Consider the following 25,461-nt stretch of genomic DNA (forward strand, 5'->3'; position numbering starts at 1 on the left):
GAGCTACGACAGAGGGCCCCACGAGAAAAAACGTTTTAGACGTGTCTCAACGGCGGCTATAGTTGATATGAGATGTCTCGAAGGTAAAGGTAAACACGCAAGCACAGTGATGCGTAAACAAGAAACGTGCGCGAAGTCTGTGCATGTTTCGTGTATATGTGTCAGTATCCCCCTGTGTGTGCCACCCGAAGAGAGCAATCTTGTTCCCAACAAGAACATCACGCGGTCTTTCGCGCATGCGCAACGGTCCACCGGTGTGGAGGGCTTCCATCACGATTTTTATTTATTTATTTCAGAATACTGCCGGCTTCCATTTGGAAGCCCAGGCAGGAGTGGTACAAACATCACGTGATTTCAAACTTTTTCCTCAAGGGGATAAAAATAAATAAATAAAAAGAGTAAAAAACAGCCTAATAGGCAAAGTAATTTCAGTTGTAAGTTAGCGCTCGCGTGTGTTTCTCGCAATTTAAACTTTTCTTTTTTTTTCTTCAATAATGCGCCCCACATCGCTTTCTCCTGTGTTCTCGACTGTCCGTTGTTTCTGGCCATTGTGACACCTTTTAAACAAAAGTACACAAATTGGTGCTCGCTAATCTATACGCGCGATAACGTGTAGCGTCGCCGCATAAGTGTTACTCTGTGAGTTCACTATTCAAGCAGCCTTCACGCCACAGAAACGAAGCTTGCGCTTGTTCTCAAGAGATGAAAATTGCGGCGAATACAATGGAGAAGCTCTCTGAAAGCACCACCCGCAGTGTTCGTAAGTACAGAGGCGAAAAGCTTGTACAGAATGGAAAACCAATAAAAAAGCACCCCGGAAAAACAAAAGATGAAGAACGTTCGGCAGTGGAGACACGTTGGCATTCTGTGCTCAGTGGAATGAAAATGTCTCTGGACCTCATCATGTACCACCTGTCTGATACATGACGATGCTGAGATACGCATGTATATACTTAAATAAAAAAAAGAATTCCGACTCTCCCGTAATTGACAGTAGATGTAAGCATGAAATGGCTACCGGAAAAGCAGATTCGTGGGAGATGATACTAGCCACACTCCTAAAGTGTGTGTAGTACATGCTCGCAACGGCACACCTCAACAGACTACACCGCACCACGCCATCCTGTGTACTAGTCCGTATGGACGCAATAGTTTTCTGTCGCAGACCCAACCTCATTGCAAGTCTCGTCTCGGTCAAATAGCCATCCGCGGTGTGCAGTACGCTACCAGTTTGGACGCTGCCGGACGCTACCGGCACTGCCGGACGTGTCACGGGCCTCGCGGACCGCTTTCGTCGAAAATAGCACAGTCAATTCTGTCTCACAGCCAAAACATGACAATCAAGCGTACAGTGCCCTGTGTGTCCCTTTTGAATGTCGCTATTGAAAATAAGGCTGTTCTCTTCAGCGTACTATAAGTCACAGCTTAGGTGATATTGTGAACAAACATTTAGAAGAACTCGGAAGCAATACTTTTGTATCTTGTTTGCGAAGTAACTAGCGTATGTAATGCGCTCTTGACTGGTTTCCCGGATGATCTCGTTTTGTTCTCGCAACTTGCCCGGATGTTCTCGTTTGAGTGCTCCGATAACAGCTCTGGCTTTTGGCTCAATGTCTATCGAAGGTCGCCGTCAACGAGAGCTAAAAATATTTCGTGCTTAAAAAACCTAGATCCGTGCCTGGGTGAACCCTTAACGAGGCAGAACATTTCATGTGAAGGGGCTTCGCCGCACTATCATTACAACTGCCGTGATGCACCCTTTACAGGCGCCAAATGTGGAAGCTGCAGAAGCGCACTTATTACATAGCAGCGGTTTCCGCGTAAAGGAGCATCGGCTCATTACAATTATTATTGCCTTAATGCAATCTTTCTGGACAAAAATGCGGCACTTTCACTACAAGGGTGCCCCCTTTACGCGGCAAGCGCACACACGTTGGGAAATTTACCCGTATTATGATAACTATTGCCCTATTAAAGTGGAAAGTTGGGCGAATTCGCTCTGTTCCCATTATGAAAATATTGCCATAGTGCACTCTATTATTTAGAGCTTCTCAGCTCGGCAGTTGCAGCGGTGCATTATTGATAGGGATAAAGCTCTGGAAGCAGCTTCGCCATATTATATATAATAATGTCGTTGTGCACACTTTACAGGACAAAAAAAAAATGTTCGGCCCTAGAAAATAAGCAATGTACTATTCAAAACGCAACCAGATAGACTGCACTAGGCGACAACTTTTTTTTTTTACGACTGAGAACTTCGACAGTCTACATTCTGTCCTAACTACCTGTTCTGACATTTACGGCAGTAGAAAACGCCTTCATTACGATCATACCAGCCCAACACAGAGTACTTCGGCACCACAATTGTGGTGCTGGTTTCCCGTTTCACAATTCAATCGCATCATTTGCAGGCCAGTCTTTAACAGCTTCTCTGTGCTATTAGTATTATTTCCATGTTGCAGTACTTACATAACAAAAGTTTGTAGGCTAAATTGGTGCTACCGCGATGCGCCTTTATCTAAGCAAAAGTAGGGGCTAAGGTAGCTTCATCGGATAACATTTGTTACTTTTATAGCACACTGCCTAACACAGCACAGCATAGCATAGTATAGCATATCAAAATCTTTGCAGACGAAAAGAAAAATACAAATACGAAAGCGCCTCGACGCGGATATTATTCAGTGTCGAGAGGCAAAATCTTTAGGCCTTTAACTATTATCAGACACCATGAAAATACTCGATACGAAAGCTTTGCTCCCAATTTGGAAAATAATCCACTGTCGTATCAACGCCGCGGACCTCACGGACCGCTGCCGTTGCAAAGAGCCCAGACAACTCTGTCTCAGCTCTGTCACCCCCTATTGGAAATGAAGAAAAGAACTTCAGCGTACTAGAAGTTACAGTTTGAGTGATATTGTGAACAAACATTTGAAAGATCTCGGAAGAAATATTGTTGGAACTTGTTTGGGAAGTAACTAGCGTATATAATGCGGCCTCGACTGGTTTCCCGATGCTCTCGTTTTCGCAACTCGTCCGGATGTTCTCGTTTGAGTGCCCGGATATCGGCTCTGGCTTTTGGCTCAAGGTCACTTGAACGCCGTCGACAACGGGAGCTAAAAGCATTTCATGCTTAAACATTTGTCATATCCACAACGTACGACGAATGATTGAATAATGACGTTTGACGTCCCGAGGCACCACTCCATGGGATTATGAGAGTCGCCGTATTGGGAAACTCCGGATCACTTTTGACCACCTTCGGTTTCTTTAACTTGCACCTGAAGATGCGGAATTGCACGAGCATTTCTGCCTTTCGATTTCATGAAAATGCGGCCTCTGCGGCTGGCAGCCGAACCCACGACCTCGTGCTCGGCAGCAGAATACCGTAGCAGAACGCCAGTGGCCCCGCGGCGGCTAATGTAGGACAAAGGACCGCACAAAGGAAAGCGAGAAAGCAGGTGTTGACATCGACATTGGCATTGTTTCTTTCGCATTCCGTCACTGTATGAGATTGCTCAGGTGACGACAACCTGGAGAAAGGTTGTAGGTGTTCCATCTTAATAAAGGAATTTGTATAACATTATCCACCGTTATCCCTTGGATTTTGTTATTGTTTTTCTTTTTCTTTTTGTGCTACACCTTCAGCTAAATATTCTTCAAGAATGCGCAAGGATACTTTCGGTACGCATATTTAACCCGACAATAGTGGACAACTCAGAGGGACAGCAGGTGCACACCCGCAACACAACGAACAAAGTACAGTCTGTCGGCCACAAATGTTTACCGCACGCGGTATTTGGAAAAAAAGAAATCTGAATCTGCGCGAAGCCTGGGAACATATATCCACTTATTCGAAGTTTCACTGTGTACTATAAACTAAAAGCCGCATGTTTTAACAGAGCATGGATCCTCATTTGTCGCGGAACCCGCGCCCCGTTAACTTTTGTGGCCGACTGTACTATCGTGGACAACTGAAACCCAAATGAGAAAAACCAATTAGAATAGAAAAATCGGAAGATCAAAAAGCTAAGATAGGGTGCCTACTAGCGTGCTTTATTACAGCTTCGATGTGCGTATATAGCCTTCATTTTAACGAAACACGAGCCGCATCTCCATTAAGAAATACTACAAAGAAATTGCTTAATTTTTCAGTGTGTCTTATACCGGTGTCACACGGCCACTTTCGATCGCAATAGAGCCCGGTACGAATCGAGATTTTCGACCGCGATTGGCACCCTCCCGCACCTTTCGCAAAGGAGCCAACCGCGACAGAGAAATTCGATCCCTACAGGGCTCAATCGCAATCGAAAGTGCGCCGTGTGACACCAGCATAATTTTCCTGATTACCTTTCATTTGCCCACAACCACATTCGTAACCATGAGACAGACTCGCCAGAAGTGTGTTTGCGTTTCTGCAATATTTCTTGCCACATGCCCAAAATTTACTGGTAAAGTTGGGTATGTTGTCTCGCAGTTAGCTACAAGTAAATTTCTCCTGGAGTTTCATCCTGGAGAGCCATTTCAAGTGGATACGCCGTGCAAACTCACCGGCTACAATTCACAAATTGCAACGTGTGTTGTGATGTAAATAATGAAACGATTAATTAGTGTACTTAAGTCAATTAGTTGAACATGTGATTTCGCCTGCTAGTAATGTCGGCCTCTTCGAATAATACAGCTCATGGACGAGAATGACGCTGTCTGCCGCAGGCGATTTTTGAAAATTCCGGAAAACTTAAATATGATCCCCACGTGCATGTGTGCCTATATATATAGTCGTTTAACTGCTCAGCAAAATTGGTGCCAGCCGAAGGGTCCTATATATCGTGAGTGAGTGCCAAGTGTGCATAAGTTTGTTTTGTCATGCGCATCATCACCATCGAAGAACGTGTGCGGTCCCGATCCCTGTATACCATTGGTTTCCCACATAAATTTTCAGTTTCGTCCGAAAGCGAAACGTTGCAGGCGTCACGACTCGGGAGTGCACGAGATGAGGCCAATGGAAAGAAACCGTCGGTGTTAAATACTGAAAAGATTTTGCGCCAAAAAACAACTCACACAAGAAAGACGACGTTGTTTTTTGGCGCAAAATCTTTTCAGTATGCAAGATCACCAACTGGCCCAGCACTTAACTCTTCTAAAGTCGGTGTTAAGTTAACGTCCAAAGGAAGGATTACATAAATTTAGCTTGGCGTTCACTGTTCGTTCCGCCCTGAACAGTGTATGCACTGCGGCGTGGTCAATTTTTTAAAACCTCCTTGGGTGTGGTAATGAACGAGAAGGGGGAACCCGAAGGGACCGATACGTGAACTCTGTGAGCAACCAGCCGATCAATAAACCCTCGTACGCTACGCGAAGACATCAAACACTGCCGTAGTCGAGACGCTCGCTAAGAGATGAACGAGGAGACGGAAAGCCTAGAGGTCTGATTTCTCTGAATCACAACAATAAGAAGCCAACAGATAATGAAGCCAAGGAAAGCATAGGGGAAGTTACTTGAAATTTCAATTGAAGTGTAAAAATTATATGTTAAATGGAAATGAAAGTCGATGAGAAAAAAAAAAGAAGCTTGCCGTCGGTGGAAGCCAAACCCACAACCTTCGCATTACATTGATTCATCCTTTCTGATACACTTCTATTCAAAACTACAAATAGCTTCTATTACCTCGACTTCATTATACGTATGTTGGCTTCTTATATGCTTGCGTGTTGTACGCACAAAACTGCTCAGCAAGAACGCAAATGTGCGTGCGCACAACGCTCACGCCAACATTTTGAAGCTAATGTCCCTAGATTTCATGCTCTTGTAGAAGCGAAAAATATCTAGGGACTTCAGTCGAAGCCAGGAACGGCTGCCTTCGCTCCGGCGGTGCCGATTGAACAGAGCGTAACGGTGCCTCCACAACGCTCAAAGAATTCCTGAACAAAGTTGTTTATTCTCTTTCTCTCTCTCTCTCTCCACGTGGTTTTCTCGATTTTGGAGTCAAACACACCGAGCCTCTCTGGAGGCCCTACATTCCTACGCGCGCGGGACGCTCATGCGCCGTCGCTAGGAGGACAGCACGACAACGGTGAATGCGCCTCGAGCCTCCTTATGTAATTGCTATTGCAACAATATTGAGAGGCGATCGCAACTGGTATTTTCCTAGTTGTAAGTTTGCCGGGCTAGCCGTACGTCCCAAAGGGTAAAAGTGTAATTCATTTGGAACCAACGTGTATGAACGTTGAAAGGGTCCATTCTGGTGTAGGCAATTTCTCGGCTCTAAATGGTCCCACTAGAAAGCGAGGAGGGGAGGGAATGGACGCGACCGGCTTGGGGCGTTCTCTCTCCACACGCCGACTGCGCATGGCGGTCGCACCGCGGCGCGCGGAGATCACGGCTTCACGCTGCAATGCACCGAACTAACTGACTCAGTGTCGCAAGCGAAGTGGCAGTCGAGGACCACTTCGCCATGCGGCGCTCATTCTTCTCGATCTGGCGACGACGCGGCTCCTCAGCGCCGGAAACGTTCGAGCCTGGCCGCCTTTTCATGTCGGGCCGAGCAGAGCTGCACCCCAGACGCCCGCTTCTTTCCGGCCCCCGCGGGCTCCTGCTGGCGTTCTCTGTGCCGGCTCGCTGCAGCGGCGTCGTATTCACGGAGCGTTTACGTGTGAATGCGGCGTTGGGTCTTCGATCGCGTAGCAAAAGCGCCATGGGCGTATCACTGTATGGTGTCTCTCTTTCAGTACAGGCGCTTTTGTGCCGGCGAAACGCGCTCTGTTTTCTATGCGTCGCTTCTCTTATTTCTCTAGTCGAATGTGAGATCCTGCAGTGGAGGTTGAGCGGAGACGAGTTGGCATAGTGGTGTGCTTGAAAGGACGGCACGAAACTGCGAGATCAGAGGAGATGAGAAAACACACGGGACTTGAGAGCCGATCACGTGCGTTTACTTTCAAATGCTCATTCTGTACCCGTACCTTTACTCCCGCTGTCTGTTCAAACATGAAGTCCTGATTTGCGATGAAGTTGAAGTGGACAGCCGAATTCTTGTTGACGATTTGGTAGAGCGTTGCGCTATGCCCGACGTTGTCCGCTTATGAAATGTCGAGGAAGCAAAATCTGAAGGATTTTTTTTTTCTTTTTTCTGGGGGAAGGGGGGAGGGGACATCATGTAAAAGGGGAGGTTGGCGCCTTTAGATGGCGCCGGCTGCCCCTCGTCGTGTGGTGAACAAAGTGAAACCACTAAATGTGTCGAAAAAGACTGAATACACTCAGACAGCAATGAACACAAAGTTCTGCACACGAGCCCAGGAAGCCACAGAATCTAAACGTGTACATAAGTAACTACATAAGTAAATACAGGTACTTCGAGTTGTCCGAGAAGACATGCAGAAGTTCACAGTTTCGCAGACGAGTGAACAAAACGCAAGTACACGTAAGTGCATAACATATACAACGTAAATACTTAACAACGCATATTGCATGACACATACATATGTAGCATAGTGATTTATGAATTATAGGACCAGTAAAATTTCACATACACCTAATATATTAACGCGATAGCGTTAAGGAGCTCGTGTCGCAGAAAAGCCGGTGTCGTCGGCGTCGGTGTCGGCGTCCGCGGCGTTGACCGTGAGCGATAAATCACGGCAGGCACTTCGTAAATAAAAAGCAACTTCCAAGATGTGCTGAGTGGGAATCGAACCAGCGTCTCCGGAGTGTGAGACGGAGACGCTACCACTCAGCCACGAGCTCGATGCTTCCAAGCGGTACAAACGCGCCTCTAGTGAATGCGGTGTTGCCTTCGAAACCAGCCGTGGAAAGTTATACTGCGGTGTATATCGGTAATTAGGAACATGTAACTTACAGAAGTCGCAATTACACGAGTAGCAAAGTGCGTTTCCGCTGCATTTCTTCTGCGCTTTCCGCACACGCAGAGCCATCTTGCGGCAAACACAGAAGACCCCCTCCTCTCCATGTACGGCGCTGCCCGGACAGATGGCGCGCCACGCGCGCATTGGAGCTGCGAGGACCGGTGCGAGGCGGTTCGCGGCCCGGACTCTCTCTCCCCTGACAACGCTTCGCCTTGCTCCCTCTGGAGAATCAAGCGTCCTTCCTTTCTTTAGATCGCTATCTGTTTATCTCTCTGCCCGTGCCGATCACGACGTTTGGCTGGCCAATGCATTGGGCTGGCGTGCATCATTTCCCCCTCCGAGATACCGAGTTCTTCGGTTCGTTCCGCTTGCTCAGGCGCACGTTTCGTTGCTGCGCCGAACGCCGCGTTGCTCGACCATATGGCTCGACGCTCACCGCGTCCGATGCGGGGCGCCTCTCAAGTGATGGCTGCTCTGTAGCCCATTGTCTTACACCCCTTGGCGGGTCGACGGGAACGCTGTCGCGTTCCACTCTTAAAGGCGAAGCTTAAGCATCCTCCAATTTTTGCTATTTTTAATGAAAACCACCTAAAGCAATAATTTATTTTCTCTGCAGCCCCATCGTTGGCCACGGGCCAAGTATTTTATTTAAGGGTGAATGGTCGTCGATCTAATAGCATTAAATCTGCCCTCCTGTTGACTCTCCAATGACCCGGCTATTACAAACCTCCCCCCAAACGGGCCAGAGATATACCTATGAGCAGAGACGTAGCCAGGAGGGGTGTGTGTGGAGGGGGGGGGGGAGGGGAGGGTTAGGCGGAAGCAAACCGGGAACGTTCCTCTTTCTTCTTCATCCCCCTCCCCACCCCCTGAGATTTCTATATGCCACAATAAGTGGCATAAAACGACGTGCTACAACACCAACCTAACCAGCCACCCCCTTTCCCGGGCAAATTTCTGCACCTCCAGCTCTCCCCCCCGCCCTCTTCCTTTCCAGCAAAATATCCTGGCTACTCCACTCCTTATGGAAGACTTTGAAAGGTGGTCAGGGTGTGCCACGCTATACGCACATGGGGGAAAAAACAGGGTAAAGGAAATGTCCAACTGAACATGCACAATTTAGACGTGCGTAAAAGGAGGGCAGGAAAAGTCGTCACGCCAAACATAACCAAGCCAAATGGATCCCATAGCCTCACGGATACTGCTGCTGTAAAAATAGACGAAGCATCCGCCTACAGCAAGGTCATTACCATCTGGCTCTGCGGAGCTATTTTGCACTCGAAATGAAGTGTCTGTCAACACGTAAGCAAATTCGCGGAATGAGTTTGCGTTTTTTCTACGCAATATAAGCCAATCACAAAAAGGGGCGATCGGATAAAGGGTCGCGAGAAACGTCGCCTTCGATGTGGGGGCAAAGGCCAGGCAATGCGAACATACGGCATAAAGCTGTCGTCGGAGGCGACAACAGATAGACTTGGGACACAGTCATACTGCAAACTCTTGTTGGGCTTTCAAAATATATATCTGTGTTCACTCAGCCCTCATGTTGCTATAGTTGAGCGTCGTGGCTATTTAAATTGAGCCTGGGACAGACTCGGTTCAGCGTGGCTCAGTTCTCACAGTCTGGCTTCACTGTGACCGCCAGTGTTGCGGTATCCTTTGAAGCGTGTTTTACGGGCTTGTTTTATAATTGAAACTATCCGTTTACAAAACGAGTGTTCTTTCCTTTCTTCTTCTGTGCTGTGGTGACCAAATAAAGCACAAATTCGCAGTTCAAGCAAGCAAACAAACAAACAAACAAACAAACAAACAAACAAACGTGGCACATCGTTGGATATGTGTCAGGTAACGTGGGCAGGAAAGTAGAAGTAGCGGAAGTGAATCCAATCGCTCCTATAGTTTACACATTCGACACAGATTCCCTTTCAGAGCGTAACCCTGACAAGACGCTTTGGCAACTTCTCAAACGACAGTTTGCGGGCTTCGCGTCACTTAACAAGACCGCTGACAGCCACAAACTAGGTAATGGCGCTGCCTTGATAAACGCCCGTCGCAGGCCCATACCGTATATAGTTTCGTAACTCAAGATCACGCAGTAGTGTTGTTTGATTGTTTGTTTGTTTCTTAACGTCATTTATCGGCTTTTGTTGCACCACTGCTGTCGCCGTCAGTGCAGGCCTAGAACTCCGCCACTGCCGCAGTGGTAATGGGTTGGAGATGGTTAGGAGTAGTAGAAATCGAGACGACTGCCCACACGGATGCTGATCCCAAAGTGCCTGACTCTCTCAGTGACGTAACCAATCGAAGGCGATCGAATGTAAGAAAGAGGCGAAAGAGTAAAAAAAAAAGGAAGATAATTTAAGAAGAAAGGAGAAAAGGAAGAAACAAAAGGGCGATGCTCGGACAGCCTCGACTCTGCTGCGAAACAAAGACTGACACTGGACACTGAAAGCCGATCGTGTGCTGCAAGCCGAGACGAAGCCGTGGCGAAGCCCCTCAATCACGACGCGACGGCGAGGCACTGCTATTCTGCGCCCCGGTGGCAGTCGCACCGCGCTCTCGCAAATTGTAGGCTTCGCCGCCCGGCACCCCCGCGGCACAATGGGAACTCATCCCCAATCCCGATTCGGAAGACCGGCGCCCGCCGAAGGGACTCTAATGGCCGTTTTCGATCCGGCTTTGATTAGTGGTCTGCGAAGGAGCTCCTGGTCCCCCACGTCCGTGCGCGGCTCACGTTGCTGTACGGCGCGCCTCCAGCAGCGAGGCCTCTACGGAGCCAAGTTCGCACCGCGACGCTGGCTTCGCTGCGCAACCTTCTAGCTAAGCGGTGAAGCAGAAGCGAGCGAGTAAAACCGGGGTGGACAGTGCGAGTGGGAGTTGCCACATTACGTAAGGAAATTCCTTAGCACGCACCGGTACTTAGCCCTTTGACGTCCAGACCTTACTTTCACTATGTAGTGGCGCAAATCACTGTCTAGAGTTTCAGCTTGCGTCAAGCATTACAAAACGTTTGGCAGCCACGACTGCAGATGAGCGCTACGTAATGCGAATTACATTTCGGTTTATTATTAGGAGGGCACTCACGAACCGTGGTAATTTTCTGAAGCAAGGCCTATACCGTAGGCTAGAAAGATGGAATGTTTATATGACATTGCATTGTAAGAGACTATGATTACGTGCAATTTTGTTACAGTAAGCCCATCGTTTCAGTACGTGTAGTTACACATGTGTACATCACTGGACATAATTACTCAACGTCCATTAGTTCACTGGTTGTAGTTTCGACCGTGTCTTGACCAGTGACATCACTGACTGTGCGGAGCAAGACCAATGAGCGTCATTACTGACGTCAGTGCTCACTTGGAACAAACCAGGTGCTCTACACCTAGAATGTGAAAGTGGGTAATTGATCGCACATTGATGTTCGTAAGACCAACAGCGGTTTCTGCTGCGCGACCATTTGAACCGTCAGATGACCTCTATCACTGAGTGCTATCACTGAGTGCGTGATAATGCCCTGGTAATCTTGAAGGTCACCTTAAGCGCTATCTGGGCGTGTGGTAACAGCTGTGTGCTCCAAATGCAACTCTTGGTTACAGTTTGATACGATGTGTTCCACTGCACTGCCTTCTGGATTGGCCCACGGAAACGGTAAGATACCCGGCAGGAAAAACCGGTATACACTGCACAAGAATGCTTCGCATTAAAATATACTATCAGAAAGAAATTTAACCTCCATTTTTGAAGCCGCCAGAGACTTGTTCTAATACGTTAGCATTAGGAGTGTCAAAGTGGAAAAAGAGCGCGTGTGTGTGAAGTGTGGGGAGCCTGTCACGTGATAGAGGAGTCTGTGTGTTCTGAAGGAATTCTGAGGATGGCACTGTTCTCGAGATATGCGCCGTCAATGTCGGGCTAAAAATGCGCTGTTGTTCCACTTACCTTCTTCTTTTCTTTTTCTTTCCGAAAACACTGTTTTATACATCGAAGCACAAAAGTAACTGGAACACCTTCTCTGACACCTTGAAACTTAATATCTTAATATCTTAAAAAAAAATTCGTTCCAAGTGGATATGCCTTGCGAACTGACCGGCTACAAATCGTAGATTGAAATACGTACCGTAAAGCAATGAATAAAAATTTTAAGTAGCATAATTGTGTTCATTATAAAATTAAGCATATTGATTTCTCGTAGAAGTAGTGACCGTTTCAGCGAGTAATTTGGATCAAGGGTTAGAATTGTGCTGCCACAAACAATCAAATAACATTGGTCAGCTAGAAAAAAGCACCATATATATATATATATATATATATATATATATATATATATATATATATATATATATATATATATATATATATATATATATATATATACATATATATATATATATATACAAGTGGCGGTAGTCTGCTTGGAATGATTATCAGTTGCACTTTGTTCCTCGAAGAGACACGACGTGTGTCGAGGGAGCGTCTCAACACGTCACAATGCTGTGCTCGCGATTTAAAACATTGATCCGGGACTTCAAAGCGGTGCGACGTTTTTCTCTTGCATTTGCAGCTAAACTGTCACTGAATGTTGTTTTTTTCTAGAGAACAGCAAGTAGTAATTATGTACGAGCGAGCTCAAAATTACGTTTAACGACATCTTAGCATTCTTCAAGATTTAGAGCAGTTCCCTATGTTTTCTTTGTGGTGTTTACCCTTGCGTTCGTAACTCAAACATCCTTACCAACCAAAGTCGCGAAAAAGGCCATGTGAGTGAGGAGGGCAAGGCGTGAAGGGGGCAGTGGGCACTCCCTCCTCCTTTATTTTATTCCATCTAAAGATATGCCGATTCATCTCCTGTCATTTGGTCTCACAAATGGCGACAAAGAACAGGCAGTTGGGAATAGCGTGATGGCGCCATATAATGAGCGCAAATTTCCAATACGCTAATTTATGATAAAATATTCTTTAATGACTCCAACAGAGACCTGCCAAGATAATGTGCATGTGTATGCAGTAAACCGACAGCCGCTAAAGGCGGCGAGAAACAAGGGCTGGGAGGCACTGCCCGAGGGTTCGCCGCTCACTTATCCTCCTGCCCCGTCCCCTCCATCCTTGTTTATTGGGCCACACTGCACTCAACTACGTCTTCAAGCACCTACAATCAGATTAGTAGAGCCTCACCCAGAAAAAAAAACATGATGAATGAAACGTCTAATTTCAAACAGAAAATACTTTAAAACGGAGGCGACGCAACGAAGAGCGGCATTTTAAGTACGCATCATTAAAGAAGAGGTTTTCCAACATTTCAATTATCTGTGGCAAAGACAAAACGCACTAGTCAACTCCCAATAACTTGACCTCCATTAATACGACTTTTCGCTTAATTCGAACGCACTTGAAGATCCCGGCGAGTAACCATACATTACTATGGAAAGAAAATTTGTCTAGCCCAAACGCAAAAGCATACGCTTCGGTTAATTCGACACATACCGACTCCTACCGGAGCCCCCTCATGCCCTTCTACTGCACTTCACCCCCCCCCCCCCCCCCACCCCAAATCACAAGCGGTTGTTATAAATGAAAGCTTGAACACACAAGAAATTCAACATTCGACGTTACTGTTTCCCTAGTCGTGAAGTTGTTTCATCTTTCAGTGGCTGACGCTCCTTTCGTCCGTGAAATCATACGTTCCCGCTTGTTTTGTGTCGTGTCACGCTCCCATATTCAGTAGTTTGCTTCGTCCGTTAAGCACGGCGTTGTGTGTTATCTACACAACACTGCCACCTCCTCCCCCCCCTCCCCCGATCGAGGACACGAAAGAAATTAGTTGGGATGTTGAGGTGTTCTCAGCAGGAAACGCAGGAAACAGATCGGTAAAAGGAAACGTGTGCGAACATCGGCATACCATTTGGTCGAAGAGGTGTCGCAATGAATTCTAGACGCGAGGAACCATTCGAATCCATTCATTTTGCCGCCGTTTGTTAATTCAACTTTTCATATAATTCTACCAAATCTTGTAGTCTCGTGAGGATTGAATTATTGGGAGTCAACTTATCAGTAATGTGAGCGGGATTATAGAAGTACAGGTCAACGCGCAGTCCGCGTAACTGATGTCTTTCATATTAAAAAAAAATGTACTACAGAAATTCTGAGTATATGTTTACTAATGCGTAAGCATTCTTTGGCTCGGCTGTTACTTCGCTTTCGCTCACTTGCTTTTCCTAGCTTGTGCCTGTCTACCGAACAATTTTCCGGTGCCAAAGAAAGAAAATCCGTGCACTGGACGTTGTGGAGGTGAGTTGCCAGGAAGCTGCATATCAAGTGAGCCGGAGTGCCGTCACAACCGGTTTTAGTACAGCTGTTCGCTCAACTTTTTCATTTTACTTTCTCTTTTTCTTTTTGTTACGACCTTGACGCGGCGATGACGACGTCACAATTTCTTTTTAACGCCGCCAATCATTTATTATTTTTATTATAATATTATCATCACATGTACGAATGAGCTTGACTTCATAATCAGCAGCCCCACAGCAGGCTTCTCTGCACACACAGCCATAACGCGAGAAAGTAAGCTTTCAAGGCGTCTTGACAAGAACGGTTTTCTCACTGATCAATTTTATTTAACACGAAAGTGTTAAAAGGTCCACCATCAACTTCCTGCAACGGATGTGACGTTTGCATGAACGCGTCAAATATGGTCTTTCTTGACAGAGATGGCGCCGCCATCTAGGAGCTGTGAAGCGAAGTACTGCCTCGAAGCACTGAAATGTGAGCGCTGGTCGTCTCAGCGCAGCGGAGGTTCCAGCGCGGCGTAGCCTGGTGTAGGCGGCGTAGGCCTTCTGCTGAGGTGACGACGCAATTTCCGCACATGGTTTGCCTTTCGCGTCTGATTAGTCCGTGACGCCTCGTCGCCCACGGAGTGCAGCTAAGGAAACTAAGGAAACTGCCGCGCTAAGCGGCGCAGAAAGGCAACGACGCCGACGGGCGAATCTCGCTTTGGTCCGGCGTCACGTCAGCATGAAGCAGAACGCCTTCGCGCGTTTGCGGCGCACGTTGCCAACCCTGCCACTCGCATGCCTGAAGCTGAGCGCGTCGCAACTCAACCGGCTGCCCAAGGCACTACGGAGCCAGACCTAAATGCTCGCAGCTTCGCAGATGCGACTCGGCGCAGGACGCCGCTCGCCAACAGGACGCCGCGCGCCAAGCAAACCTGTGGCACGGTCGCCGACCCGCAAATCGAACGCGTTTCGATGCAGCGGACCGTGAGTTCACGAAGCGATTTACTAACAACCCGTTCGGTTTGGCGTGTACGGTTTACGAATGCCTGTGGTTTATGGCGGATTTGCGCAGTGCTTCGGCGCGTGCGATGAACAGTTTCTGTGAAGACAAGTTTCGCTTTCGTGTTCTACCGATTCCAGTGAAAGAGGCATCAACCAGTTATTTTTTTTTATTTTCAGTTGTTCATCGTTTATAAAGCTACCATCTACATTTACACTATTACAACAATTAAATGTCTTAACTTCACAAATTACGCAATTTTTTGCAGATACAAAGCATTACACTTCTCGCGTGACAAATCTTGTTCGGGTACTCGCCAAAGAAAGCTTACGCATTAAAATAAAACGAAAACGTACGCTCTATAATCTAATATGATCGTGTGGAACATTCCAATTTATACCCACATGTTCAGAGGCTGAAATCTTTGGTTTCTTTAGAATGCAATTCTTTTGTGATCGATAAAACGATGCATTAACCAGCTCCGAGCAGGCGCTACCAAAATCATGAAAGCTGGTGCTGGAACTTCAAAAGGGTTTCATAAGTTGGGAATTGCAAGATCACGCGGTGATGATCGTGCGTGCAAAGTACAACGCGTCTATGTGTGGTCGCACCTATGTGCAGCCGTAAATCCAAACGAATGTTCACAAACCTTCCTCATAAAAGCACGTCAGCGTGCCTCATAATCATATTGTGGCTTTGGCACGTAAAAATCCACTATTAGAAAAAAAAGTTAGGGAAGCTCGGTTTCTCGCCAGCAGAGCTGGCGTCGACAGAGCACAAATAGCCACTAACTCGAACTCGTTCCCGCATGTTCCCGGGCGAATCGCAGAAGGAGAAAGAAACTGTGGCGGGGAAGAGAGATAGGCCGTTTTCTGCAGCCCTTTTGAGAGCACGGCTCTGCGCCTTGTGGAAGGGGACATAAACAGGAAAAAATAAATAAATAAAAGACAGGCAAGGTCGCAGGGGCTGCCGCACTCATGGCTGACAGCGGCAGGCAGGTGGCGAATTTGGAGGTTAGACACAAGCCCCGTGTTGTCCAGAAACCTGTAAGGAGGTGCTTGAAGCCGGAGCTGTGGTGCTGGCCAGGGAACATAAGTTGCGACACCGAGACCTCAAGAAGCACCGGGCGTCGCGCAAACCGTCGCCGCAGCAAGGAAAACGGCGATTGAGACAAAGGAAGAGGAAATCGTTACGTAAATGTCACGTGACCCTTCGGCTCTGATGACAGGGAAGGCAGGAAAGAATGTCACTTGCAGGCGCCAATGAGCCATCATAGCAGAAAAACAGACCTGCCTGGTTTGTATACCAGTCAAATCAGCTCTTAGCATGCATTCAAAGGAACATGAAACTACACAAGACTTCAAATTCAAACAGGCTGACAGTTTCCAGTTCAAAACGTGCCTCATGAACACTTTTATTGAGCAAACAAAGGCCTTTATAAAGCTTTCAAGAAATGGCAATGCACAAGATAGAAAACAGCAGCTACTGTCGCTCAATATCTAACCGTATAACCAAACATAGGCAGTGAGGCAGTTTCCACAGAAGACGGAGAATGCCTCAAAATAAGTGGAAACAAACCATCTGATGATAATTAGGGTGAAGATGTTTATGCACTGCTTAAACCAGGAAGTGATGGGGAAACAGGACTCATTGCAGTTATACACCGTCTCCTGGGTTCCACGCTTCTACATCGTTCACTGATCTGCAAGCAAACTTCTTGCATAACTACAAAGTATTAAAAATAATGAGTACAGAGTTTTTTATGCAGATGTTTAGCGAGATGCTGCGTATAATTTTGAATAAAATAAGACAACATTTACATTTCCAAACCACAATTCTAATTTCTAGCAGCTTTATTCGAATGCATTAAAATCTAATTTGCAAAGTTATTTCCTCGATCTCCTAGCAGACCTCTCTGTATTTGCAAGCATTACTAAACACATCAGTTCAGCTTCATTACGTCAACTTCCAAGAAAGTGTGTGCCATGGAAGATTAGCACTGCTCAATATTGAGATGCATGGTTAGCTCACAAATCGAGCGATTAGCATTTTTTGGCAATTCTCACTTAGGCAAAGACCAGCGCATTGTAATGATAACATATGACAAATGCTATGCCTGTCAAATGGCCACAAATGAAAGCCAGTTGCAGAACAGCAGAATGTCCATAAAGTTTTCCAATACTTTCTGGTTTCGACAACTATTTCTGGTTGAAGAGCGCTAACGAGCAGCTCTTGAAGTTTAGCACTTTTTGTTGCTTGCCAAGAAAGCACGTCGGTGCAAATTAAAGATGGTAAAAAGCACTGCCGTCTTACTTAAAGAGAGTGGCAATCTTCTTGCCACTTTAAAGCTGCAAAATGCATTACCTCATAACATCCGGTGACACTTTAATTATACACAAAAACAGTGACCAAGAAACCTTTATCAAATGAATATATAAAGTTTGCATCTCGTAAAAGAGAGTTAAACAACAGAGAATCCATATTTTCAACAAGCATATTATGCACTCATCTTTATTAACTGCTGATGCAGTCCTCAACAAAGTCAATATAGTAGTTATTACAATTACGTCAAATTAAAGGCGTGAAAGAAAGCACAAAAAAGTGTAAAATGCTTGAGGAAAAAGAAAGGGTACAGTAACAAGGCCAAGGAAGCAACATAACGCTGCATCCATCAGATTCTGTAAGGAACTATAGGCACTGGACCCACAGATACACTGCAGGGACTGCAGTCAATGCCTCACAAGAACTGTGCGTCTAGCCAACAATGGGCTGTTAGCGTGAACAAACATTTTTTTAATGTCCTTTAAGACCACCACAGTTTTGTGTTGAATGTTAAGAACTCCCTTATGCGAAAGTTTTCAGACTGAAGAGCTCGTGACAATACACGATATAATGGCACATGGAACTGCTGTGTGGTTGGTCGCACTGGGCTGATCCTTCAGTTTGGAGGTAGCTGGTGTGCTATATCAAAACAGACTGATCTGTGTCAAAGAGCACAGTATTATGAAACAGCATCAAGTTCAGTCTGGCTCCGAGTACTGTAATAGGATAACTTTTGTACCTGATGGTGTTTGTCTTGTATGACAATGCTCATCAGAGACAACAGTACATTCCACTATGTGTAAACTTGGATGCAGCCAAATATGCTGAGAGTGGATATTACTCGATGTGTTTGCCCTGCATTCAGTGAGTGCCAAAGCACAATGAAGGCATGAAGCACACACACCGATAGTTCTGGTTGGTTATTCACCTTAACATGGAGAGATGTGAACACCTGCTTGTAACGCACCCGTTAAATGCTGCATGCTTGTCATATGAAAACCACATTTGTAAATCCTCACCCCAACTCCCCCTTCTGGGCTAAATTGACTTGCATGAGACCCTTACTACAAAAGTGCAGGCTTGGAAGAGAGCACTTAAATTCCTCGCTAAAAGTTAGGAGTGGCTTTATTCACTGAATTACGAAACATTCAGATAAGCTGTTTCACCAATTAAAATTCCCTTTCATGAACAAATGAAACCGAAATAGTGCCATTTAAACATGAAAATAAACATTGGAAGATTTTATTTGATTTTATACAATACCAGTGCACATAATTTTTCGCTGTAAGAGTGTTTCACATTGAATCAATCAAATTTTAGTATAATTCCTAATATAAAAAAAGATGTATCAAGGTCATAGTCAAGAGTACCATGATGCGCCTTGCCCCAACAACAGTCTTGTCATACTAACCTTATTTTCCTGTTAGGGTTCCCTTTGTTCACAAGAGTACTGCATGATTTTGTGAAAATCAAGAAGCACTTGCTGCTTTATGTCGAAAAAACAGTCTATGGTAATACTCCAGTGTGTCTGATTCACATATTGCAATTACTGTGAACAACAGCTTAAAACTAGCCATAGGTATGCAGACTGCATGAACATAGTCGGTCACCTGGCTGCACATAAAAAGCTCTATAACTTCCAGCAACACGTAAGAAGCTCTTCTAGGCATACACGTTCAGTGGTGCATTTCCTCATTTCCTAGCTTATAAAGGCCACTTAATTTCCAACATTGCAGTGCAGCCTGGCCTGTTCAAATTCCCAAGGAGCTACTCACTACGTCTCACTCCCATCTACGCGTATAAGAACAATCTCGGAAACAGAGTGGCTCGATTTTGTGACATCTTTGCGGAGCCCTTTTCTATCAATCAGTTATGAATTATGATGCATCATCTCATGCAGCCATGGAAATCTCTCAGGTCTGAGTGACGCATCTCCAACACAATGAGCGTTGACTGCTGCAGCCCAAAGCATAGGTAGTTTCAATGTTGCAGTCGCAATACAGTGCTTTTCATATGCAGCCAAACGAGTTGTATGTTCAGTCATCCAAGCCAACTTGCCCAGACATAGTTAGTACAATTCCAGTTAGCGATAGCCTGCATTAAATACGTGCTCTGGGAACATGCCAGAACCGGCTAATGAAAGAAGCAAACAAGAAAGAGCAGAGTCAACAGAATATACCATTTAACAAAAATACAAACTAATCAACAAGCAAGAAGCTACATGGGGCATCAACTTTGCTTCCAAATAAAGGAAGCACAACAGCAAGAGAGCAGGCAGTGATCTAAAAGGCAAGTTAGCATGCTACTGGCAAATTTTGTAGGCCAGTCTCAACGGTGGCATTGTGATAAAGTTTTCTTCCAATGTTAATGCTCTGCATAAATGAAAGCTGGTGATAAAAAAGAAAATGTTCAGCTTTTTATAATGCCAGCAGCACAAGTGCAACACCAAGACAACCAGAAAGCAATTGCCTGTGGTAATGATGGGACCCTCCCAACTCAAGCCCATTGAAAAAAATGAGAAAAAGAACTAATGCACAATCATGTTGTCGGTGCACCAGCCATGTGTATATGTGCTCTACTTTCAAGAGAATAACACCCAGAATACCACAAACTCATCCCACAACTATAATGACACCTGAGAATTTCATAACCTGTGGCCACGAGACAATAAGTGCAGGTTAAAATAGGTGAAGAAAAGAGGTAATGTGGAATTCAAATGAAATCTTTCTCGGGCTTTTTATATATATATTTTTTTACTTTGAAAACTACTCACTCTTTCCTTGGCAAAAACAACTATCCCACATAGCTCCAACATTACAATTTCTGCAATGTCCACAGTTCTGCAACCTAACTCAGGCACCAGTTAACAACAGGGCTAAACGTACACAGTCATGAGTTCATGCAGATGTCTAAAAATGCAAATTAGTTCCAATCAATCAGAAAAACACTTCTGTCCTTGCCAGCTGCATTCTTGCATGTTTCTAATGGCCCCTAAATTTGTCTCCAAAATCCTCCTATAATGTTCCCAAGCCCTCAGTGTACCGTGCAGTCTACTTTAAAAGAGAATGTGTGAGCACAGGTACACATATTGCACTGTGGCAAGCTTGGAGGTGCCCAGTTTTGAGGCAGACTTCCACTACATGACACAGGCTCCAGTGCGCAGTGGCACAGTTCACTGGCATTGCTTCAGCTGGCAACTGCGCCTGGTGAGCTCCCAAACTGTGAGCTGTGCATTTGCAAGTTGCCTTTACCAGTGGGCTGCACAGCACACACCCAGAAATGAAGGAGTATGCAAGACACTAAAAATTACTGTCATTCGGAGGAGCGGTACCCCAGCTGCATTGCTAGCTTGCATTCTAGACCACTGCTGTGTGGCGGGATGGTCTATAACAACACCAGCACTTTTGGGGTATCTCAGTAGTCTGTTCCACGACTGATGACCTCCTTGCACGTCGGGCGAAGCAGGATGGTGTGCTCAAACTGGGCCGTATAACACCCCTTGGTGTCGCACAGAGGCGGGTACGGGTCCACAATGCTCTTGTCGCAGAGATCCTTGAGAGCCATGAGGTACTTTGTCTGGCCCAGCCTGTCAAGCCAGCGGCGGCAGAAGGCCAGGGTGCCAAAGTTCTGGTTGATGACACCAAGCAGCTGCTTGGAACGTGGAAGCCTGTCCGAAAGAAACATGCAAATGCTCCATGTTGCAAATTCATCACGAGCTGAACAAGTGTGCTGAGCCAACGACACACCGAGAAGCAGTAATAAAAAGTTTTGACATAATACAGTCATGAGCAACCGCACTAGTGGCCACTTACTGTGTCACTGTGTTGAACCCAAGCATGCAAGGCTTTTTTTGCTATGATAAACTATGATGCACCGGACGCAACTAGAGTTGGAAAGTCCAAGGAAGGAAACTACACCCTAAAGGAAAGGAAGACTCAGCCACGGAAAGGACAGCAAAATGACGACTACAAATCTGAGCATTGGCTTTAGTCCCCAAACTCCAGAGCCATTACACCTGAGGAGGCGAAGACACGCAACTCACATGGAACACAAAGCTCTTGCATATGTTGGCTCATTTATTAATGTTAGAACAAGTAGATAAAAGCAAAGCAGCATCAGAATGTACAGTGCTCAGCATTTGGAACACAGCACTCGGAGCGTGCGGCTGACATAGCTATTTTAACCCCACCAGTGAGCGCTGGGCGATTGCCGAAGGACCAAATGCAGCCACAATGCGTCACAAAGGCTCTCGCTTTCACCTGTTACAACAATGCATCAGCTCGGTGTCCCCAGAGCTTACAGTTGACGCAAAAAGTGCTTTAAACCATGCGCTAAGTGTATCGTGTTTCAACTGTACAGTATTGTACATACCACTGCCTAAAGACCTTGCATAGCCAGGCTTTCCACCGTTTTATATGGTGCGGCCGCGATGAGAACCGATAGTCATAATTCAGTAACTGTTTGTGCACCCAAAACATGACATGTTTGTTCTTATTTGGTTCCTCGAGGCATTTCGGCAGCGCAAAACAGAAGAAATGATGGAATATTCAACCAACATTTCTGGCGGTAGCATCTGCTGCACTCAGCCCGGCTGTCACATGCCATTAGATTCATGGCACTGCCGCATGAAGTGCCACCGCTCCAAACTTATCCTGCGCCCGGTGCCTATTGCAGTGCTCGAGTGCTGTGTGTGTGATCCCCACCTTGGGTCAACATCGGGGAGCGCTTGCAGGGACAGAATCCACTACCATATCAGCCTGGGCAGTCTGTCCGCTGCACCCAACGCTCCTTTTGTGCCTAAAACAAAGTGAAATGCTCGCTTGGACGGCATCAAGCATGAGCGACTCTGCAGTGTACATAATATGTGGGACTGCACATGTCCTTACATCGAATACAGTCAACGTCAGATTGTGCAGACTCCCTAGGGGTAGCGAAAACATCCGAGAAAATGAATGACACCTTTCACTGCCCCCAAGGGCTCAAATACCCACAGGCACATTTGAAATAGTTTTGAAACCTTGCCAATACACTTATTAGGCACATTGGTGATGGTACCATTATCTATGACGGCGGGTGCACTCATGCATAATTGAGGAATATTTACCGTGTCCCGTGATAGTGGCCCCTTTTCACTCTTAGTATGCTTCACTGCAATACATCATGCATGCTCCACCGCATGTAATCGCTGTATTGCGGCGAAGCTGATTTTGGGAACTGGCATCGGTTAACGCTTCATGCTTTCTGCACTTCGTAGCGATCGGCGAATTACAAAGGCGAAGTTGGCACCATTGCTGACAGTAGAAAATTGTTTCAATGAAAAACACAGTACAGAACAGCAGGAAGCCTGGTAGCAAAAGTCAAAGCAGCTAGGCCTAGCATTACCGCGGTGGTGATTATGGCTGCCAGCGAATCAGCGCGCAGGAACGCGAGTTCGATGTTGCGTGATAATCAAAATGGCGGCAGTGGCGACTTCGATTAATGCCATTTCAGACCAGTGGTCACGGCAAAAAAGCCAGAAAATTGGGCGATGAAGAGATGTTGCAACCGAAATTTCAAATGTACTTATACATTCGCTCTATGGGGTATGTGGTGGTGCCGCAAATGCATCCGAATTATCGGGCATGTCCGAAAAATTGGTCATTGACTCAAATCGGTCGTTGATCAAATATGTGAAAAATCAAATAGAGTAGATATTCGACTCACGGATATTCGAGTGTTCACACACCTACTTATCATAGTGTCCTTAATGTACCTACTACTTTTTTTTTTACTTTTTTTTGCATAAATGTAACAATAGTAAATGGCTTTTGCGTGACTGCCTGCGTCATTTCCTTTGTTCCCAAGGGCAAAGCCCAGAGAACCGACTTTCACACCAAGTGTGTTGCAATGTATTAGACCAAATGTGTTGCAATTTATCAGCTTTGGCTTGCCATGCAAGCCAAAGCTGATGCAAAGGGCCACAGAGAAAAGCCGAATGACTGCCATCTCGTTGCATCTTCATTACCGAAGTAACTGCTTTCTCTAACGCAGCTGTCAAGACTCATCTAAGTTCACTGTAGCAGCACAACAGGTCTTGTCAGCATTTCGTGAATGTGCCAGTGGAGTGCTGCCTGCACGTCTCCAATTACATACAGTGTTCTTCATTGAACACAAGTGGAAGCTTCTGAACATCAACAAAAAAACAACGCTGGTGTTCAGCAATGAGCTCTGCATGAAATCTGATGCCTGCAACACTCCGCCAGCATGTTCACCAAGTGCTCATAAGCTGAATGATCATTGAGAACCTGAGCAGATGTGTATTTCTTCATGATTTACAGTTAAACCTACATACATATAACGAAGTTCAATATAACAAAATTCTCGATGTAACGGCGTATTTCACTTTTCCTAATCTCTTGTCCATTGAACACCATGTATTTAGAGCCTCAAGTTAACAGTGTGTGTTTGTATGCGATATCAGTATAACGAAATTTCACTTCTGCTGTAAAGAAATGCCAAGATGATAAATGGAAACATCCACGGACATCGATGTTCAAATGACTGAATTACAAGCATCTGTTTGCAAACATACCTCTCAAATCGCGCAGTGTGACAAGAGTGACCGCCGCAGTGAAGCCACATCAGGTTCTGTATAAAGTCGAAGTCAAGGGCGACAAGTTCCTATCGCGGCCCACGCCCCTTGTGCTTTAGGTGCGAGTGAAAGTGTGCGAGGGGGAGACAAGAAAGACTGTGGCTTCACGAGTGCCGTCTTTCTGCACGAGCAAAGGGAAAGAGGGAGAGGGGAACTCGTGGTAACGTGATCAAGCTCGTGCGGGAGAGGCGGAGGCACGGGCGGGGCCAAGATACATGCTACGAGGATTTCTTTATTTTTGGCAAAGCATGGGAAAATTCTGGGTCTCTCACATGACCAAGCGACGATACACCACGGTGGCAATACCAAAGCAGCATTTCAAAAATTTGACAGGCAAGACAGCGGCAGACATGGTGGCTGTACGGACGACTCATCTTATCCAGCTTTCCTCAATGCGCAAGTGCACGTTTGCACAGTGATCTGCTACACAGCAAAACTGACACCGTTTCGTGGAAACACAGTATTTGATGCTGCGTGGTACCGATTGTCCCCTGTGGCTTGAATACAACACGTCACCTACTAAGTACACACGATGACTGTGCCAGAATGCTTGCTGAAGTAGTATTTTTGGGCAGTCACTTTCAGACGTAGTTTCACTTTTGCACGACTCGCTACCGGACTTGTGCATGTACACAGTGGACAGCGTTTCTGACAGCGCGCTAGGCTCGCTACCTATGCATAGTGCCAATAGCACTGTCGGCTGTACACTTCAACGCGCCCAGTGCCGACTCTCGTGGAATTTCCCAAAAGTGAAACAATGTCCAAAAGTTAGCACTTGAGAATACCGTCCCTGTGCCATATGCATGCGTGTTTGCTGGCAGACCTGCACTGTTTCTCTCTGTGCAGTGAGGTCTCTACGTGACCCTACCCCTCCTGGATGTGCATGTGTACAGTGCACATCTTGTTGAGCCAATGCACTGACGGTGGGCTACTTTCACTTCTGAAAGCGACACACACTTGAAGCGGTCCTGCTCAATGAGGTGGTAGAGAACGGAGGTGCTTTTGAGTTATTGCCTATCAAAAACGTGCAGTAGGCTTAGAACAGTGCTAAGCACTGCACCCGCCCCACACACTGCCGAGCAGGTAGCTGAAGATGCTCATTGTGATAACGTTGGCCGGGATAAGTCAGACTGGCATGCCCATCAGAGGTTATATTCCTTGCTGAGGCCATCACCGCACTTCCATGCATTTCTGATGCTTATCCATAGAGGCAGCACTGCATTCGAACCAAAGCAAGAATCATTCGTCGACCTGTCACTGTACTTTCCGAATGCTTATCCGTAGAGGCATCACCGCATTCGAACCAAAGCAAGAATCATTCGTCGACCTGTCGCTGTACTTTCCGAAAAGGCATAACAATGTTTGTGGCACAGCTTCGCGCT

General features: G+C 46.1%; 1 protein-coding gene across 1 annotated transcript in view; it reads right to left on the reverse strand.

Annotated features, from left to right (window-relative positions):
- Positions 1 to 19,613: 19,613 nt before the first annotated feature.
- und (methionyl aminopeptidase und) overlaps positions 19,614 to 25,461 on the reverse strand; it is a 38,815-nt gene continuing 32,967 nt past the window's right edge. The window contains exon 12 of the mRNA XM_065437682.1: positions 19,614 to 21,115. Coding sequence (XP_065293754.1) covers positions 20,863 to 21,115 — 253 coding nt within the window. The 3' untranslated portion in view covers positions 19,614 to 20,862. The remainder of the gene's footprint in view (positions 21,116 to 25,461) is intronic.

The sequence above is a fragment of the Dermacentor albipictus genome, chromosome 5 (genome assembly GCF_038994185.2).
Source record: "Dermacentor albipictus isolate Rhodes 1998 colony chromosome 5, USDA_Dalb.pri_finalv2, whole genome shotgun sequence".
NCBI lineage: Eukaryota > Metazoa > Arthropoda > Arachnida > Ixodida > Ixodidae > Dermacentor > Dermacentor albipictus.